The sequence below is a fragment of the Callorhinchus milii genome, unplaced genomic scaffold (genome assembly GCF_018977255.1).
Source record: "Callorhinchus milii isolate IMCB2004 unplaced genomic scaffold, IMCB_Cmil_1.0 Scaffold9, whole genome shotgun sequence".
NCBI lineage: Eukaryota > Metazoa > Chordata > Chondrichthyes > Chimaeriformes > Callorhinchidae > Callorhinchus > Callorhinchus milii.
Window position 1 is genome coordinate 19850712 of NW_024704750.1, and position 21882 is coordinate 19872593.

Sequence of the window (21882 nt, forward strand, 5' to 3'; positions counted from 1 at the left end):
TGGAGCGTCATTGGGGAGGATTAACAATGGCCTCCTTCTGTGCTGTAAATATCTATGATTTTAGGATTAGGTAATGTTCTTTTCTTGAGGGGTATTTAGGCTATTTTCCACTGTGAGTTGGCAGCCTTGATCCAGTTTCGAGTGAGCATGAAGTCAAAATACAAAAGAACCCTTCGTTCAAAACTAAATTGCCCATCTGACTCAGAGACCGAAGGGTGGATGGCATTAGAAATAATGTCACACTGGTGCAGTAGGAGATCATCTTTGAGGTTGAGACTGATGCATATTGCTGGGATTGGTAGGAAGGAAGCTGTGCTCTCCATACGCTGTACCTGTTCACTGCTGATACTCAGTGTCTGTATGTGCTACCAAACCAACACTGACATGCTTGATGGACACAGAATTCACAAAAATATATCCTCCCTTCCCTAGCTTTGATTCTTACACACGGGATGTGGCACGATATTGTCAGTATAAGTCCTGATCGAACATTACTTTGGTTAACACTGTAGTCAATTTGTAATTTTGTGTAGTGATCAATTATCCACACCATTTGCTTATTCACAATGAGGCTAAGTGGAATTAGTGTGAATGCTCGACTTTCTGCTATACAGTACAAGAACAGTGGAGAAATGTTTATTTATAGAGGTTTTGACAGAGTACAACATAGGTCTCTCTTAGTGGTCTCTCCCTTGGTAAGTCCCATGGAGTAATGCTTAATGCTGTTTTACCGCCTGTAAATAGTATGTTGCATTTATATGTATTGAACTTTATTGGCCGCTGATCAGCCCAGGCTTATACCACGTAACGACTCTTTGCTTACTGTCTATAAACTAAACATACTGCTGCACATAAACAATCCTTAAACCTTGTATTTGATAATAGCACTTAACAATGAAATGTCTCAAAGTGCTTGACAAGTAATTGTTGTTGTGTAGTGACTACTTGTAGGAAAAACGTAACCTTCCAATGAGGGCTGATGCTCTCACTCTTCACTATGTGAAGCACTGATGTCATTGCATATGACATCAGTGCATATGATACTGACGTTTCTGCATATCGTGAGATCCTGGATGCCACTTATTCTGCGCATCAGAGCAGTTTTAGGCACAGATGCCTCAGCTTGACGTTTTCTGTAAGGGTTAAAGCTTGACTTGAAGCCTCAGCTTCTCCTTGTCCTTCTTTCGGTTGATTGGTAGTTGTTGAAATGTCGGACTGAGGAAGATGAGTAGCTTGGACTCAATGTTCTTTTCCCCGATTACATGGCCTTTAGCAATTTCCCTTCTTTTTCATTTCATTAAAGTTTGTGAAGGAATCAGCTTCAAATATATGTTTCAAGATTTCCTGCTCAGTCTGCCAAATCTCTCCAGTTGAGATTGACAAGTTAGTTGGTGAGAACGGGATGCTTCATGTTTAATTTGATTATAAATATCTCCCCCACCCCCCATCTGCCGTATAATTGAAAATTACTTTTTGTAGCATATATACTACCTTGTACTACTAATCCTGGAAGTACTCCAACTCAAGAGGAGATTCACAGATTCATTCTCAGGGGTTTCAGTGGCTTGGTGTGTAACTGTACAGAGTTGTTTAGCAGCAGGGTGGGCGGGGGGGCACTCGTTATATTATTGAAACTTGATGTTTATTCAGCATGTGAGGATTACCCCGTGTGTAACTATACAGAATTGTTTACTCAGCAGGGCGAGGGTTAATAATAAGCAGTAACCCTGGGAAATGGTTTCTGCTCATTGTGCATTTATTTGAACCAAACTATGCATCTCAATCAAGATAATCTTTCCCCGAGTCAGAGTGTAAAATCTGAACAGATTTACAGCTTTGTCTATGAAAAGAAACTTTTCCCTTTTAGGGATATTAATAAACAACTTTATGACTGTTGATGTGGAAAAAAGATCTGTAACTCAGCTCTTGGTTTCACTCCAGTGGAAAATTATTTAATCAATGTAAGAATGTATTTCATTAGATCAAGTTCAACCCTCTGGCTGGTATTTAAGTCTCTAATAAATCAGATATCATTGCAAGGAATTTTTATTGTCCCATAAAGTTTTGACTGAAACCAAATGGTTTGGGAAAGGGCTTGTAGTTTGGTCTCCGTTGCAATATTTCAACATGAACTCAAAACACAACTAGGCAGGAAACTAAATAAGTGACTTACAAAGAGTCAGATTATGAAGTTGACCTACCAGTGTTGAGGATAATTTCACTCCTCAGGAGGGCAACACTCAACAATTCCAACACAAGGTCAAAGAGAAGCTTGGATGGCGAAGGTTCTTTAGCTCATTTGATTTTATTCTTTCAGAACACCATCCCTATTATCATCCCTTTACTTGAATGAGCCTTTCATTCTGGCTACAACCACGTTTCTAGGTAAACAACAACAACAAGATTATATTTCTACAGCACCTTTCACATCAGGAGGACATCCCAAGGCGCTGGACAGTGTACAGCATTTCAGACCATTCAATGTGCAGCATTTCAAACCATTCGAGAAGTGTTGCCAAATCCTATCACCTTAATGAATTGGCCTGCTTGATTGGTTATCTAAATACAAAATCCTGTAACACAGTATCCCTGCTGTCGTCTTATATCTATTTCTTCCCATTCTTTCATGCACCAATGGCTTTAAATTGTAGAAGGCAGGGAATACTCAGATCGTGCTTTAAACACAGTCCTTAGTGAAAAAAATCAAGTTAAATTTGCATAAAGGTAGGCACCTGGTTGTTAGTTAATTGGCGGATTGCTATCCCGGTAATAATAACCCTTTCATAAAAAAATATTAATAATTTGTTCACTCAATCCACCACTGTTTGCGGGATATTGCTAAGCGCAATTGGCTGCCGCATTTCGCCCACAAAATATAGTCAATTCACTTTACAGTATATTCTGCGAAGTGCTTTGAGAAGTCTAAAGACGTGATAAGGCGAATAACAAATGCAAGGATGATGATGATGATTCTTCTTATTATTAAAAGCCTTATAAAGAAGTCCAAGACAACTTTAGTATTAGCCCAAGAAGTGGGATAGTCTGAATGAGCTTTAAAAAAATTTCAGGCAGTCTTTTCCTGCCAACCCGTTCAGCTCCAAATATATTCTGCAACCAAAGACAGATATGTGATTCGGATTGTACGTGGTTAAAATAGCAATGAAAGAGGAAAGAAAGAACATGCATTTTTATAGCATCTTATTACTACAAAAGTGCTTCATAGTTTACCTTTACAGGCCTGTTTTTAATAGGCAAAAGCAGCTGCCATTTTTCACACAAGATGCCACTAGTCATAAGGTGAATGAAATGTAAGATTGTTGGTCAGGAAACTGGGTAGTAACTCCTTCTCTTGAAGCATTGGATCTCTTTTATTATTGGAACTATTCAGGAAAGAAGATGTTCAGGCAGGATTTTGAAAAGGAATACAGGGGTGAAACCTAAAGACACGATTCCCAATGCCTCACATTCTTATCATTAATTTCCCTCTCTCCAGCTGGTCAAGCAGTAGGAAGCTTTACCAGTGCTCTGAAGTTTTAGGCTGCACAGTTTTTTGCTGGTTAAATTTCAGGAGCACCCTAATGTACACTCTGAGCTCGCACCAACTTGCATGCACAGAACTCAGTTGGTTTGGGCCCCATTCTCGCCCGACTCCATTGGCTCCCTATCCTTCAGAGGATCCAGTTCAAAATCCTGGTCCTCACCTACAAAGCCCTCAATGGTCTCGTTCCACCCTACCTCTGTGACTTTCTAACCCCCTACCAACCCACCCGCTCCCTCCGCTCAGCCGGCTCCGGCCTGCTCCATGTCCCCTGACCCACCCACCCCACCATTGGCAGGAGAGCCTTCAGCCACTTTGCCCCCAACCTCTGGAACTCCATCCCCCAATCACTCCGCCTCACCCCTCCTTAGCCTCATCAAGTCCCGCCTCAAAACCCTCCTCTTCGACCATACCATTGGTCACCCCCCTTCCCTTCCCCTATCCCCCTTAACCCCTTCTTGGAACTGAAATGCTGTACACTGTCCAGCGCCTTGGGACATGAAAGGCGCTATACAAATGTAATCTTGTTGTTGTTTCTGTTTGGATACTCTTATGCACGATGATGGGTTTCCACCAGCTGATTAAAGAAATACGATCTCCCTTGAGACTTATCCAATGTGAACACTCTAGGTTCATGTAAATTCTCTTCATAACTCAGTTGTTCAATTCCACCTATCAATCTACATGTCTTTCCTTGTACCCTCTCCAATACCAAGATCGTCATCTTATTATAGAACCATAGAATCTTACAGCACAGAAGGGGGTCATTCTGCCCAGCGTGCCTCTGCCAGCTCTTTGGAAGAGCTACCTAATCAGTCCCACTCCCACACTCTTTCCCCATATCATTGCAAATTTATCCTTTTCAAGTACCTATCTAATTCCCTTTTGAAAGTTGTTATTGAATCTGTTTCCACCACCCTTTATCCTCATCTCCACTCTGTTCTTTTGCCAATTATCTTGAATCTATGTGCCCTGGTTACTGACTCAGCTGCCTGTGGAAAGTTTCTCCTTATGTACTCTATCAAAACTCCTAATAATTAATACCTCTATTAAATCTCCCCTTAACACGCTCTGCTCTAATGAAAAAAATCCCAGCTTCTCTAGTCTCTCCACATAATTAAACTCCTTCATATCTGGTACCATTCTGGTAAATCTCCTCTGCACTCTCTCCAAGGTCTTGACATCCTTTCTAAAGTGTGGTGCCCATAATTGGGCACAATACTTCACCTGGGGCCTAACCAGTAACTTATAAAGGCGTAGCAGAACTTCCTTACATTTGCTTGCCATAACCCGCCCTGCCTGCCCCACCATTGGCAGTGGAGTATTCAGCCTTTTTGCCCCCACACTCTGGAACTCCATCCCGTCGCTTCACCCCTTCCCTTTCTTCTTTCAAGGTCTGTGTCAAGATCTTTCTCTTGGCCCGTGCCTTAGATTATCTCTCCACCCTCAGCTCGGATGTAAAAACTCGACTGTTCAGCACCTTGGGACGCCCTCCCACATGACAGGCGTTATATAAATGCAATGTGTTGTTGTAATCCACCACCATTAATATCCATCTTCTGACGAAAGGTCATAGACCTGAAACATTAACCCATTTCCTCTCTCCATGGATGCTGTCTAACCTGTAGCGTGTTCCCAGCGACTTCTGTGTTTACACCAGATTTCGAGCAACTGCAGTACTTTTTGCCTTTTGTTTTTTTTGGTCATTAATATCTAGTTCAATATCGCCATCCTTTGGCTGCAGTATGGAACTACAATATTTCCTTGTAACTGGTTTAATAATAGAAGCGAGAATGGAAAGAGCTCGTATTTTTAGGTGTCTTATCACATCAAAACATCTCAAAACTCTCCACAAGAAATTACTATGAAGCATAAAGACCATTTTTGTTAACAAATGTAATGTAAACTAAATGCTGGAAATGTCCAGCAGCCCGAAAGAGGTTGATATTAAGACAGCCAGCAGAACTAGACATTCCCAGAATGTTAACATGTCACTGAGTTCATTATTGGCCAAGCTCGATAGCTCACCCAAGTTACCAGCGATTAAGTATAGACTGGGCTTTGACCTGCTTGGTATGTATGGTTCAGTTCCATGCTGGCCAGAACACTCTGCTCCTGACTTCCCAGCAAAGCTCACGTAGCACCTTGGGATGTTCTCCCGACATGAACCGCACTATACAAATGTCATCTTGTATTGTATTGTATTTCTGTACAAGCTGAAGAAAGGACTGTGACATGGTTTCAGGGTGTGAGGAGATTAATAAAGTGTTTAACCTTCCTTTACACTTTGCAGTGTGCTGCAGACTCTCAAGGCATTATACCCACACAATACACAGTGACTTTACTGTATATCCTGTGAAGTGCTTTGAGACATCTTCCTGGCATGAAAGGCACTGTATCAAATGCAAGATTATTATTAATATCTCAACAAGATATTATTATAACAGGAGATATATAAATATGTGTCCATTTATAGAAAATAACCACTTTCAACAACGTGCAGCAAACTTTTTTTTTAAAAAGTACATTACCCTTTAAGTTTTGTACATCTCCTGATGACTCAAATTGATTAACTTCTGGCCCAGTGTGAAACATACAGACTGGTAAAGTTTCAGGTTTACATTCTCATTTGTGTTGAAATAGAGGAGCTCAACAAAGGCAGCAGTTAACAGTCCATTTGGTTTCCATGCCCCATATTAAGAAGAGGAACATCATCCAGGGTCTATATTCCTGTTTGTTATCTCGTGCCCCCAACCTAAAGCCTAAAGGTGCACACAATTGGGTGCAGACAGTATCAAGTTCATTTGCAAATCCTGTCCTCTTCCCCCCCACACACCACTACCACAGTGGAACGCTGTCAGTCAACGCTCACACATGAAGATTGACCATTCCTAGCTGATTTCAAGTCACTGGGAACAGTTAACAGAAATGCCCAGAAACATTTGAACAGGTTAACTGTACTAAGCACACCAAAATGAATCAGATAAACCTATCACTCTCCTCAACACTCCTTCATTTCAATCCACATAAAGCATCATAAACAATCAGATTGTATCCCCGCCTAAAAGAAAACTTGAAAAGTTTCAGTTTACACCATGCTGAGACTATCAGAGGCTGAGAGCGTTACTACTTGAGTTATTTTTGCTTCAATGTCAGCACTGGTGTCTTTGAATGATTCTTTCTCTCCTCCCTCTAGTTGTAAACATAGGTCAGACCACTTCACAAATTCTCACCTGGAATATATATAGACACCAAATGAGACTTTGATTTGTGATGCTCACCACCCAATATATTGTTAAATATTGTTTTTGTATCATTAAAAGCTGAACGAACCTTCTTGGTTAACAAACTAAGCGATTCAAGATGTCAGAAAAGCTACAAGAGCAGCATTTTCACAGTGCTGAAGACACAGATTTACAGCTCTCCACAGCACAGAGCCTAAATTGCACTGCAGGAAAGGGCAGAATTGAGGTGGATTATCCTGGCACATTTTTATTCACAGCCCACAACACAATTAACAACTCCAGGTGCAACATCCTCCTCTCTACACTCACTTCTTAGGAGCACATTGATGCAAAAGCAATGATGTGGTACTCCAAAGGATATTTCCTGGTCTGAAGAGGGCACTGTATAAGAAACTCAACGATTGTATACTTCAACAACATTTCTACGTGGAGGAGTGGGAACAGGGAAGAACTCTTGTTGCCTTATAAAGATTGTACAGTACAGAAATAGGCCATTCGGCGGAACCAGTCCATGCCTCAGTCAAACCTAACACATCATCTGAGCCAGTTATTGATTTAAAAAAAGGCTGTTGTTCTCTCCATTCAGCAAGCACTGGCCTGCTCCATGTCCCCCAACTTGCCCACTCCACCATCAGTGGTCGGGCCTTCAGCCTTTCTGCCCCACACCTTCTGGAACTCCATCCCAGAGTCCTGTCACTACGGAGAACCAACCTGTCCTTTAAACATTGACTCCATGCATTTGAACCTCTTTCACGACATGTTTGTCGCTGTAAGGAGCAGAGTGAGCGTGTTAGTGTGTGCATGAGAGAGAGAGACACTCACTGGGATGGAGAACTCCTCCGCCAGGAACTTCAGCATTGCAGCTTCTCTGCAGAGCAGGTTGCTTCTCTCCAAAAGGTTTCCCTGAAGTCTGGTATCAAATTCCTTCCGAACCACTGATGCAACAGAATCCACTATGATAAGTCGAACACCATTCATAATGATATCATCCTCCAAAGATTCCACTCTGGTTTTAGAAGGGATCGAAGCACAATTGGAAATTAAAAGAAGGTAAAACCTTTTTTTAAAAGAATTCTCTGCCACTATCACTTTACTATTATTTACTTCAGCATCATCTCTACCCAGAGGAAGGGAAAGAAGACATTGCATTCTCACATCCAGTAGAAGGTAATCAGTTCAAGCCCCATAGGGATAGAAGTGCACGATCTAAGCTGACACTTGTGCAGTACTGGAGGAGTGCAACATTGTTGGAACGCTATCCTTTGAATGAGACGCTGAACCAAGTTTCCAACCATCTATTCAAGTGAATGTTGAGATCTCAAAAAGAGAAGGAAGCTTATCCCTGCCTGTGTCCCCAAGCCAAGTTAAGCCTAAGCTTTAGCTGAACAGGGTTCCTCCCTCCAAGAAGAGAGTAAGCTTTGCCATTCCAGACATTCAGAAATTGCAATATATAGGTGATGTGCATATGTGGAATTCTCCGTAGTTTGGTTTGGATACTCTCAAGCATGAGTATGGGTTTCTGCATGTGTAAGACTGTCCCCAGCTGTCTCCAAGAATGACTGTAATGAGCTAAAGCACTTTAAAACTTTTGATGTGATAAAGCACTATAAAAGTGCAAGTTCTTCTCCAATGATGAACTAACTGTAGATAGTGTTTTTGTGTATGAGGCAGAATTGATACAGAATGCTACAGTGACACCTACTGACACAAATAAAACACTTCACAAATGTCTGAACATTGTAAAGCTTACACCGACTCCATCATTGCCATAAACTAAAACATAAGACTGTACAGCATCCACAAGACATTGTAACAGCTTAAAATGTGAGGTCGTGGAATTTCTCGTGTCCAAATTCATGGCCACTTGCTTGACTGCCTTATCTATTTCCACCCCACTCTCCCCAAACCTGCTTTCCCTGTTCTATCCCCTGTACATCTTTACCCACTCACTCTTCCTCCTCTCTCACCACTGCCATCTTCCATATGAAATGTACTAGATAAATACTAGTTAAATAAATACTAGGCTAGTAAGGATATCAGAAAGTACAGAGAAGAGGCAGGTAAATGCCCTGTTGGCGAATTGCGCCCACTGCTCAGCAAGCAATGGTCTGCTCCATGTCCCCCACCTTGCACACTCCACCATCAGCGGAGGGCCTTCAGCCTTTCTGGCCCCACTCTTCATCCCAGAGTTGCTCTGCCTCTCCCCTTCCCTTGCCTCCATCAAGGCCTGTCCCAAGACCTATCTCTTTGACCATGCCTCCAGTCATCCTACCTCCAGTCCCTTGCCCTCCACCCAGCTCAGCTCTAACCCCCCAGCTTGGGTGCAAACCCTTCACTTTCCAACGCCTTGGGACGTCCAACATGAACATGAAAGGCACTACATTAATGCAATTTGTTGTTTGTCCTTGTTGAATTACATGCTCTAAGAAAATGGCAGAGCAAACTCAATGGGTCAAATAGCCTATTCTGTTCCTGTCTACCCATCTCCATCTGAAAAGATCCTGGTGTCTTTCTCAATATATTGTAAACCTCCTTCCCAATATATTACCACCATTGCCGTTCAAGACCCTTGAGTCTGGCTTTGATTTGAACTCATCAAAATAACCAATGGCATCCTAACATCCTGCAAAGAGGCCTTCTTGTCCCTCCTCACCCTCTCTGCTGCATTCGACACAGTCCTCGTAGTCTCCTTTATTATCTCTTCTCTATTACCCATCTTCGTGGCTTCTTAGTTCCAATTCTATCTGTCACATTGTCTCCACTCTTCCTCTAACTGTTTTTCTTCCTGGCATAGTCAGCTGAAATTGTTCATCCTCTCTAATTTCTTATATATATGCTTTCCCCGGTGAAATTATTAGGTAGTGTGTCAGCTTACACAAGTTTACTGACGATACCTCTACCACTCTTACCTTTGATTCCAGGACGACCACTGTTCTGTCCGACTGCCTGTCAGACATCAAGTCCTGGATTCCACAACTACACTGAACACTGGTTCCCTATTTAGTTCATCAATGACTTTCAAAGTGTGTAATTCTAGTTAAAAAAAAGTACCTCTTAAGTACATCCAGACAAGTGAGTTCCCGAGACAGGTGAATTCGGCGTGTCATTTCTATCAGATTCTGTTCAGAGGAGAAATACTCTGGAAATCGGTTTCTTGCTATCTCCACCAGCCTGGAAGACATTAAGGCAGAATTGATCAACACAGGGGGTGAATTTGGAGTTGAATTGTCAAATTTATACTTTTCAAATAGTTCGGGAATAAGGGAAGCAAGGGTGCAAGGTAAAGGGGTTTTAAGGGAATTCAAAAGCAACTGAATTAAGTCACCAGTGTTGAATAGAGTTAAGTAAATAACAAGAGTGGTAGCCCAGCGTGAGAAGTGGAGGGAGAGGCAAGATCATGAAGGGATATGAAAAACAGCTGGTTGATATGTGTCATGTTTGTCCAATGCCTTCTTTATCACAATGTGTTATATTAAATGTAAGGATTATTAATAATGTTTAAAGAGTATGGGAAGCAGGAGATTGGGGTTGGATTGAGCGTGGACAAAATAAATTATAGCAGCGTCACAATGGGCTGATTGGCCCTTTACTTTGTGGTAAAATGTCTAGTCGAGGATTCTATGACTGCACTCGCGGATTTGCCTGCAAATAATTTCAAAAATAAATGCCTTTCACCTTTCGGCACTGAAAGCTGACTCAGTATCAATGTAAATGACTGCTCCATTAAGTCCTCCCATATCGATGGGTAGAGTAGCCAACACACTCAGCATTATACAGAACTGTGTCTTTCCACAGCCTGAGGGACCAGTCACCTGAAAACAAAGAAGAAACCTTGAGGAGTGCGCCTGTGCACAAAAGATAACAAGACCAGTAAGAGTTTTGTAAAAAGCTAATTTGTCCACAGCAAGGTTTCACAAACATATCCTTTAATCCATAGAATTGCTGGCCAAAATATCCCGGAAGAAAATCTTTTCTCTTATTGAATTGTGGCATGGGATCTTGAACATCCACCTGAACATGCAGAAAGGACCTTGGTTTAACGTCTCATCTGAAAGATGGCACCTTTGACAATTCAGTGTTCCCCCTGCACTACATTGGAGTGTCAGCCTAGATCATGTTCTCAAAGCAGCTTGAACCCACAACCTTTTAACTTAAGAGTGGGGCCAACCGTGTCTTGCCAAAACCCAACAGGCAGACAGATACCTCAATGCTCTACACTCTTATGTCTTTACGCTGACAGCTATAAACTGCATAAATATCCTCAATTTTTGCAACAATATCAGGTCAAGGCATCTTTGATGAATAGTGTGCAATTACTTTCTACATGCTGACCAGAGTCACCTATTCGTCCCATTTTATTCTTTTCGGAGGAGTATTCACTTTAGTTGTGTACGGAGCACTTATGTTCAGTGAAATATTTTACAAAATACAAAGCTAAAAACAATAACTATTCAAAAGAGCACTGGAGAGGTCGTTGTTGGAATCCCTGAGTTTTACCTCAGTTAGAGTTCCACAGGCCAAACCCCCATGGAGCAGCTCATCAAGTCAATGAGAGAGGTGGGAAAGAATGCCTTGGAGGGCTGAGAACGCCTTGCAGTCTTCATATCAAGGGCCTGGGAACAAGATTACAAAGCAGAGTATTTAATCCAAGCACCATCCCACTCCAGTCAACAAAACAACAACAAATTACATTTGCATAGCACCTTTCACGTTTGAAGGCTGTTCCAAGGCATTTGAAAAGAAACTCAAAACCACATGGTCAACTTCATAACTAATCCCAGATCTGAGCATTCAGACTTCAATAATAATAATCCTTGGATTTGATATAGCAATCAGGAAGATGACAAAGTACAAATGGTAAACAACTAAATTTAGCACCTTTCACATAAAATAAACACCTCAAAGCACTTTGCAGAATTCGGTCAATTAGAAATAAGAGGAACATTTAAGGATATGAAAAACGAGAAAGAGAATGGGATCATATTAGATTGATTTATGCAGAGAAAAACACAAGCACAGACTTGATGGCACTTTTCTGTGCTGTAGCTTTCGATGATTTTAAGACCAAAGGAATGTGATTAACTTGTTTGGCAATGTAACAGTAATAGGACAAGTTAAAAGCAAGGAGGAAGACTTGAAATGAAAAGATTATTGATATATTATACATGTGCTACCAAAAATAGGCCAAGAGGATGACATGGATAAATCGGGGACAGTATAATTATCTAAGGATTTTTAGAGCTTCCAATTTGTTTGGGTTGACAGTAGACCCTCTCTATAAGAGGGGCAGCTCTTTACTGAGAGACGCTATAACAAGGTTACCCTATAAATACATTTACATCTGTTTATTAGTATATAAGCATGCTTGTGTGTTTGATGATTTAAGAATGCAGAAGATCACCAAATACATTAACAGCAATTGAAGGGTCATTGGGATTAAATAAGTACCCCACAACTGGCAAAAAATATCTCCCCTTCCCTTTGTAGCAACTCCTCTCCTAAGCATTCTTTTAATAAAGTCAGGTAACAAACTGAAATAACAGGTAATCTGTCCACTCCAGTGGCAGTGTTGTACTTTACAGTGGTATCAAATATGCAAGTAAAAAGGGAGATCAGAAAGAAATTGGAAACAGTTAAAAAAACATAAACGTTTTGAAACAGTATTAACTTACAGTGACCATTTTAGGAGCACATGCTGCACTGACTGTTTTAACCAGCGTGAACACCTTCTGTAGGCTCTGACCCGTTAGTCTCATCAATTCCAGTGGAGAAAGCGACAGAAAATCCTATTAAAGAGGAACAAGTAAGAATCTAAGATCTGTTTCGTATAAAGTTTGAGGTTCAGGAGGAGGAGATCAGACAATAGAATTAGTCTCACAAACTAGCAAAATATCCATGACTCATACTTAATAACAATAATAATAATCCTTGCATTTGTCTGATTCAAGGTCTGCACAATTGGAAGAGCTATTGTACAAGGAGGTCATCAGTGATGAGAATCATTTTGTACAGAGTGGAATTGTTTTGCCAATTGATGGTTTGGAAATAGAAAGAGTGGATTCTACTAAGTTTGGAATGAATAACTTTGTATCTGATGGTCCTTTAGTTACTGTTGATGTGTTTAACTGTCAGAATTGCAATCAAGTCTTGTAGGATTGTTTTGTAAGCAAATGTAGCAAGGTTCCATAAACAGCCATGAGGTGAATGACACCAGATATCATTCACTTTTTCAATCATGTCATGGAATCTCGGATGAAGATGTTAAAACTGAGGTTCCATCTTCTGTTTAGGTGGATGTTAAAGATCCTATAACACTATTCGAAAAAAAGAAGGGAGTGCCTCCTGGTGTCCTGGCCAATTATCCATCAAATAAAATTGTATAATTTGTTTTATAGCTGTTTAGTGGGCAATTGCTGTGCTCAATTGGACTGCTGTGTTCACCTAAAAATACGCAGTAAAACTTGTGACACGCTTTGGGATATTCTCCTGACGTAAAATGCGTTATGCAAAATGTAAATTTCTTATTGCCTCTCTGCTCAGACTGGCTGAGACCCTAATCCATACTTTTATCATGCCCAGATTTGATTACACTTTCCCCACACAGGATGCAGACCATCCTAAACTCATATAAGGCCACGTCCTCTCCCACACCAAACCGATCCCATTGCTTGGCTCCACTGACAAACTATCCCACAGCAGATCGAGTTCAAGATCCTTGCTCTCAATTCAAATTCCTCCACGGTCATGCACTACTCTATATCTGCAACCTCCTCCAACCACACTGTCCCGGCCACTCCCTTCACTCAGCAAAACTAACCTGCTTTGTCCTCCTAACGTGAAAGGCGCTATACAAATGTAATCTTGTGGTTGTTGTTTTTGCTTCAAGTCCCCACCCTATCCTCCCCGTGAGCAGGGCCTTTTATCATTCTGCCCGTTCTCTGGAACTCTGTCATGGAGTCCCTCTGACTCATTCTCTCCCTCATCTTTCAAGGCACATCTCAAAATGTACCTCTTCGACTGCACTTTATCATCCACCCACTCAGCTCCCACTCTCAGCTCAGTTGCCTGTCCAGCACTGTGAAGCACTATGATCCATAAAAGGCTCTATATAACTGTAAACTATATTGTTACAGCATGATTCAATTTGCTAGATCTTTCATGTTTATTCTAAGTGTTTTGAGACATCATCTATCTCTCTTTCTTCTCCCTTCACAATTTCTGCGAATTACTTCAACTTATCAAATGCCCTTCAGTTGCTTCTCTTCTAAGCATCTCACCTTTCAGCTGTATCATAAATTTCCCTGTGGACTGAGTCGATTCCCATAGGTGCAAACAGTGTAACATTACTATCCAATCATAAATTCACTGATTCAATTGCAACTGACTTACCTGACAGCTTACAATCTGGTACTTGTTCAATCGTTCACATAAATCTGAAGGCATCCCAGTCCTCTTCAGTCTCTTGTTTGCCATGCTTCACAACCTATTTTGAGATAATACACCCAAAAAATTGAAGGCAATGCATTTCAATATTTTCAGGCACACAGTTCTTGTTGGCCCAGTGATTGGCTCAGTGGGTAATTGCTCACGGTGTTATGGTACTCAGGTATAATATACGATTTATACAGTTTGCCTACATCTCTGACTTTGTATAAGTCACATTAAATGTTATGATTCTGATTGATATGACTTATGCAAGTTTTACTGTACTGTACAGCGGAGTCCTGTAACTCAGTGGTTAAGAGCATTTGCTTTGCAAGCGAGAGACCTGGGATTGACTCCCGGCAGGGTGAAACTTTGGGCAAGTTTCCTTACTCCACACGCCTGATGGTAATCCCTCAAACAAAAAAAAGTTGGTCATTTCAATTCACAACTGTTTGTGGGACACTGCTGTGCGCAATTGGCTGCCGCCTTTCACCCTCAAATATACAATTAATTCACTTTACAGTCTATTCTGTGAAGCGCTTTGAGATGTCTAGAAGACGTGAAAAGTGCTATATCAAACGCAAGGATTATTATTATTGTTATTATTACAAAGTTTCTATAAAGTGCAGAGAAAATGGGGCACCAACCTTCTGATCCAGGGTCAAAAGTGCTACCTCCTGATGCCTTGTAAACTTGAAATAATCCAAAACATGAATACATTAAGTTCATTATATTCAGCCAGGCTGGGAGAAAAAGAAAATCAAATTAGCAAGTATTCCCACAACATCATTATCCAATGACTCTGGCCAAGAAAAGTGTGTGTGTGTGTATCTGATTTAGGCTTGCGTGTGAGACTTTCAAGATGGCTATTTGAATGAGGCATCTAAGTGCACATCAATCTCACTTCTCTTTCCAAATAGTGTTATTGAATCTTTAACATCCACCTGGACAGGCAAATGGGACCTCAGTTTAAGGTGTCATTCAAATAATGGCAACTCCAACATTGCGGCACTCCCCAGGACTACATCAGCCTAAACTAAGAGCTCAAAGTCCCAATGTGGGAATTGAACCCATAATCGTCTGACTCAGAAGTGAGTGTTAGCAATGGCAACAGTATGTACCAGCTGGATCGAATGGGCAAGGAGCTGGGCTTAACCCAGCAGGAGAGTCAGGTGGGCGACGGACTGGAATCCCCGCGAGCCAGTGCTAGCCAATACCCCACTTAGTTGGAGGGGGCTGTGTTTGCGTATGTGTTGGGGGGAGGGGGAGGCGGTGAGAGAGTAGAGAAACACATTTCATTCTCAGGCTTGCATTCTGACCCTGTGTTCGCTGCCTCCCGGCATTTCCAGAGACCCAATTCCTGTGTCTAGTGCCCTGAATGACTTGCCATTCAAAGGCTGGAAGGTATTACACAGATTTCTCAGTGGTACTTAGTGGGATGACTCAAAATTGGCTCAGTGAGTAAATGCATTGCGCGCGGGACGCATTACTGAGCCATCTCAACCAGGGCATCAGTTTCTGTCTGCTCTGGAAAATGGCGGGGGGGGGGGGGGAGAAAGAGAGAAATCAATCTGGGTTCCCCTAAAGCTGATTGCTTTCCAGCCTGGAAACTGTATGAAGGTTTCAACTTGGATAGAAATATATTACATATAATTTAATATATTTACCAAGAAGTAAGAACATAAGAACATAAGAATTAGGAGCAGGAGTAGGCCGTTCGGCCCCTCGAGCCTGCCCTGCCATTCGATAAGATCATAGCTGATCTTCAGACCTAACTCTAATTACCTGTCCTATCCCCATATCCCCTAATCTCTCTGTTTTTTAAAGATCTATCAGTCTCAACCTTGAAGATGTTCAAGGACTGAGTATCTACAGCCTTCTGGGGTAGTGAATTCCATAAATTCACTACCCTCTGAGTGAAGAAATGTTTCCTCAACTCTGTTCTAAAAGGCTGACCCTTACTTTTTAGACTGTGACCCCTAGTTATAGATTCTCCTACCAGGGGAAATAGTCCCTCAGTGTTTACTTTATCAGCCCTTTAAGAATCTTATATGTTTCAATAAGATCTCCCCTAATTCTTCTGTACTCTAGAGAATACAGCCCGAGTTTATTCAGCCTCTCCTCATAGGTCAGTCCTCTCATCCCAGGAACTAACCGAGTGAATCTACGCTGCACCCCCTCTAGGGCAAGTATGTCCTTTTTTAAATAAGGAGACCAAAACTGCACACGATGCTCTAGGTGAGGTCTCACCAGGGCCCTATACAGTTGCAGCAAGACTTCCCTACTCTTGTACTCTAAACCTTTTGTAATGAACGCTAACATGCCGTTCGCCTTCTTAGTTGCTGCTGCACCTGCAAACTAACTTTTAAGACTGGTGTACAAGGACACCCAAATCCCTCTGAACACTAACACTATCTACCCTGTAGAAAATAATCTGTTTTTCTATTTTTCTTCTATTTTTTCTACCTAGGTGAATAACTTCACACTTCTCTCCCACCTAGTTTAGTGTCATCCGCGAATTTAGATACGTTACATTCAATGTCCTCGTCTAGATCATTGATGTAAATTGTAAATAGCTGAGGCCCAAGCTCTGATCCTTGTGGCACTCCACTCATCACATCTTGCCAATTCGAGAATGTTTATCCCTACTCTCTGTTTTCTACCCATTAGCCACTCTTCAATCCATGCTAATATGTTCCCATTAATCCCGTGGGCCTTAACCTTGTGCAATAGCCTTTTGTGTGGCACTTTGTCAAATGCCTTTTTAAAATCGAAATATACTACATCTACTGGTTCCCCCCTATCTAACCTGCTAGATACATCTTCAAAAAACTCTAAAAGATTTGTTAAGCATGACTTCCCTTTTGTAAAGCCATGTGGACTCTGCCTAATCTTGTTATGGTCTTCCAGGAATCCCATAACGACATCCTTAATTAAGGACTCAAGAATTTTTCCCACCACTGAAGTCAGACTAACTGGTCTATAGTTCCCCATCTTTTCTCTCCCACCCTTCTTAAATAGTGGTGTCACGTTTGCAGTCTTCCAATCAATGGGAACCGTTCCAGAATCCAGAGAATTTTGGAAGATCAAAGACAAGCCATCCACTATCTCAGCAGCCATCTGTTTTAAAACCCTAAGATGTAGGCCATCAGGTCCAGGAGATTTATCAGTTTTAAGACCTGACAATTTACCTAAAACCATTTCTTTACTAATATTAACTCCTCCAAGTTGCTCACTAACATTTTTTTCTTGGTTCCCCTCTATTCTTGGTAGGTTTTCAGTGTCTTCTAAGGTGAAGACAGTAGCAAAGTACTTGTTTAATGACTCTGCCATGTCTTTGTCCCCTACTATAAATCCCCCCGTCTCTGCCTGTAGCGGACCCACATTTACCTTTGACAGCCTCTTCCTCTTTATATATTTATAAAAACTCTTGCAGTCTGTCTTTATGTTCTTCGCTAGTTTGCCCTCATATTCCATTTTCTCCCTCTTAATCACTTTTTTGGTTCTCCTTTGTTGATCCCTAAAGTTCTCCCAATCCTCGGGTTTACTACTCATCTTAGCTGTTTTATAGGCTTCTTCCTTTAACTTTATACTTTCCCTAACTGCTCTAGTTAGTTGGGCCACCTTTCCCTTGGCATTCTTATTCCTCAAAGGAATACGTGCTCGCTGGGAATTTTGCACTATCTCCTTAAAACGTCTGCCATTGCTGGTCTACTGTCAAATCCTTAAGTCTAATTTCCCAGTTTATTTTGGCTAAATCCTCTCTCATACCAGCAAAATTGGCTCTACTTAAATTTAAAACCTTTGCTTCGGACTTAACTATTTCTCTCTAACTTAATGCTAAATTTCATCGTATTATGATCACTTTGCCCTAGAGGAGCCTTAATTTCCAGTTTGCTGATCAGCCCTGCTTCATTGCACAAAACAAGGTCTAATATGGCCTGTTCCCTGGTTGGCTCCTCGGCATACTGATCTAGATAATTATCCCTAATACATTCTATAAACTCTTCCTCTATCATATTTTTTCCAATTTGGTTGTCCCAATCTATATGCAAATTAAAATCACCCACAATTAATGTTTTTCCTTTACTACATGCTCTGCTAATTTCCTGATTTATACCTTGAGACACAGTGACTGCTGTTCGGGGGTCTATAAACTACTTCCACTAGTTTCCTGCCCCTTGTTGTTACGTACCTCTACCCATACTGACTCTACTTCCTGCTTTTCTGATTTAAAATCTTTCCTCTCTACTGTTTTTATCCCATCCTTTATTAGCAGGGCCACTCCCCCCTCCTCGTTTACCACATTGCCTATCTTTCCTATACACCACGTACCCTGGAATATTTAGCTCCCACCCTTGATCTCCCTGTAACCATGTCTCGCTGATGGCTACCAGATCATACCCGTTTGTTGCTATTTGTGCATTTAACTCATCTATCTTGTTTCGAATGCTTCGCGCATCAGATATAGCACCTTTAATTCTGACTTCGGGCTATTAGTCCTATTCACCAGTACCCTATCCCTGGGTTCCTTTCCCCGCTTGACACCCTTTGCTCATCTGGTTAATCTGCTCTCCCACTTTCATCAGTCCTAATTTTAAGAACCTGGTAAGTAAGAACCCGGTTGTTTGTCAATTTTCACAGGTAATAATCCCTTTTAAAAAATGTTTTAAAATATTGTGGTCACTCAATCCAGGACTGTTTGTGGGACATTGCTGTGTGCCATTGGCTGCCGGGTTTCGTCCACAAAATATACAGTCAATCCACTTTACCGTATATTCTGCAAAGCGCTTTGAGACATCTCAACGACATGATAAGGCGCTATATCAAATGCAAGTATTATTATCATGAGCCGGGGAGAAACTAAATGACTCTTTCTTACAACTTAGTTCATTTCTGTGGTAAAGACTGTGCTGATTGTCATACAACTCATTGTCATGCTATTTATTCAACAAAATGAATTGGGAGGCGTCAGCCTGGCGCAGAAGCTTGTGGATTGAAGCCTCACGGTGTTCCTCTGAATTCACAATGTAAGGCTGGCAGTGCACAATCTACTGAATCACTGCGCTGCAGCAAATCCTATGAACTGCTTCGGGACATCTTCCTGACATAAAGAGCATTATATCAAATGCAAGGATTATTCTTACTCATACAAGCGCTGCTGATAAACAAGGCGGCAGTAAACCACAAGAAGTACGTTCAGCTTGTGGCTCGGTGGCAATGTGAACAGCGCCTTCCCCGGGGACGTGAAACGCCCGAGATGAATGCAATGTTCTTGTTTTGTTGCTGCTGTTGTGTTGTTGTTGTTAACCCCCACACAGGAAGGTTAGTGTGGTGGCTTTCCACACGTCACCCCGAAAAGAGACCGAACGCAATTTCAGTCTCTTACATATTGAAACCGGTACTGAATTGTTTATGTGTGTGAGTGTGTGTCTCACGACCTATTCCCACCCACCAACTACCTTCCCAACTGACACCCCCTGGGCTCAGGCTCCCCCATCTGATCTGGAGGCATCTCCCCCCGACGCGAAAGGTGCTGCGTAAATGTAGAACGGTTTTCTTTCCTCCCCTTCCTCCAACGTCTCCTTTTCAAAGGCCAACAGTGGCGGGAGTGAGCCGGTCCAGTCCCCCCGGCGGCAGCCACTTCTCGGGGAGCCAGAGACGGCTCTGTTGAAACGAAGAGGTGAGGGGGAGCGGTGAAGGGGGTTGGGGGGGGGGGGGGTGAGGGAAACCAGCGCTGACATTTTCGCCCTCTCCAACCCGAGGTCGGAGTCATCGACGCCATGGCCCCCGGGGCTGGGCTCAGGTGGTAGCGAGTGGCCGGGTGCAGACAGGCACCACCTCAGGACCGCAGTCGCTAATGTAAAGGAAGGCGGCGATGGCGCCGGTGGTTGGGACCCGGGAACCTTCACACAGAAATTTCGGTCCAAAATACCGAGTGAAGGAAAGTGCGTAGAAGAGAAGCCATGACACAGCCCAGGAACTCCATCCGCCTTTCTGACCGAGCTCCCCGGCCTGACCCCTGACTCTACCTGCGGCTCTCAAGGTCTCGCCGGCTCCGGCCGCCGACACCACCGCCGCTCTTCCTTCTGGAACATTCTTGGGCCAACCGACCGGCAACGGAAGCGCCGACTCCATTGGTGCGGCTTTCAGCCAATCCGCGCCCAAAGTGAACAACGGCGCGAGGCCATTGGTCATATGGGCCCAAGGCAGCCAATCAACGACGTGGAAAACGACCGTCGGCCCGGGTGGCTGTGAGCGTCGCCTCCCATTGGACGGCCTGACTGACTGACTGATTGGCGGTCCAGCGCCGCATGCGCGGTGGTGTGGTGGAATCTGCGCACGCGCGCTTTCACAACGGCAGCTTGGGAGTTGTAGTTTCGGCCGAACTGTCACCACGGCGACTACGTGTAGAGTGTCACAGGCGACCGCAGCTGTCACCATGGTGATACTCGGCGGTCGCCACGGTGACCGATACGCCGTGTTAACGTCTTTCATCAGAGCGTGGGACAGGCCAAGAGTAATAATAGTAATAATAATAATAATAATCCTCGCCTTTACAGCTGTCCAGCGCCTTGGGACATCCTCCCGACATGAAAGGCGCTCTGTAAATGGAATCTTGTTGTTGTTGTTGTTGTCTTTGATATAGCGCCTTTCTCACGTCATTGAGACGAGTGACTGTGTATCTGCAGTGTATTGTAGGCTGTGAGGAGGCTGAGCTGAGGTTATTTTCCATAGAAAGGGGGATTTAACCTAATGAATGGAATTGACAGGTTAGAATGGGGATGACTTTTCTCTTTGGATAGAAGGATGACTGAGGTCAGGGAGCAACTGGACCGCAAAACACAGTCACTACACTTTACAGTAAATCTTTGAGACCTTTCGTTGATGTGATAAAAGTGCTGCATCCCGACCCCCCCCCCACAACGGGGCCAAAACACTTGACTGTCCAGCACCTTGGGACGTCCTCCCAACGTGAAAGGCGCTGTGCCAATGTAATTTTGTTGTTGTATAAAATGTAAGGATTCCTATTATTTCTTCGCGTGGAAGGTTGTGAAGTTGTGGGATGCTCTGCCCTAGAAATCCGTAGAGGCAGAATTAACAAGGATGTTTAACAACGACAACAAGATTACATTTGTATAACGCCTTTCACGTCAGGAGGACGTCCCAAGGCGCTGGACAGTGTACAGCATTTCAGACCCGAGCCGGGGTCAGGGAGGGAGAAGGGAGGGGAGGGGAAGGGAAGGCAAAAAAAAACAAGGGAAGACTGATATTTGGGTAGCGGAGATATGAAGGGGTGTGGCAAAAGGACGGGTCATTGGGATTAAAATATCTGACTAATAAACTAATGCACGGGTTCAATGGTCTGAATGGCATCTTCCTGTTTTCCTATATTCCTATAAAATAGGTATTAGCGCGAGATTAGGTTAGTGTTAGTTGTAATTTATCTGAAAACCTACAAAAATTCTCCCGTGCATTATGGTCACCTCCACCTTTCTTCCTCGTTCGTCGTCCAACTCCACCACTCGCTCCAAAATGTTGATCCTACATAAAGGGCGCTATATAAATGCAAGTTGCTATTGATCACTAACTAGGTATTAGTATCAGATGAGTGACTCATTTTTTTTGGTCAGCTGGGTGTCTGACACCCTCCGAAAACCTATCACCATGATT

General features: G+C 42.6%; 1 protein-coding gene across 1 annotated transcript in view; it reads right to left on the bottom strand.

Annotated features, from left to right (window-relative positions):
- Positions 1 to 20332, bottom strand: part of rad51b (RAD51 paralog B) — a 128864-nt gene extending 108532 nt beyond the window's left edge. The window contains 9 exon segments of the mRNA XM_007907066.2: positions 7606 to 7789; positions 9835 to 9954; positions 10459 to 10595; positions 11281 to 11330; positions 11333 to 11396; positions 12456 to 12569; positions 14173 to 14266; positions 14856 to 14951; positions 20241 to 20332. Of these exon segments, the coding sequence (XP_007905257.2) occupies positions 7606 to 7789; positions 9835 to 9954; positions 10459 to 10595; positions 11281 to 11330; positions 11333 to 11396; positions 12456 to 12569; positions 14173 to 14256 (753 nt within the window). The 5' untranslated portion in view covers positions 14257 to 14266; positions 14856 to 14951; positions 20241 to 20332.
- Between the last annotated feature and the right edge of the window lie 1550 nt (positions 20333 to 21882).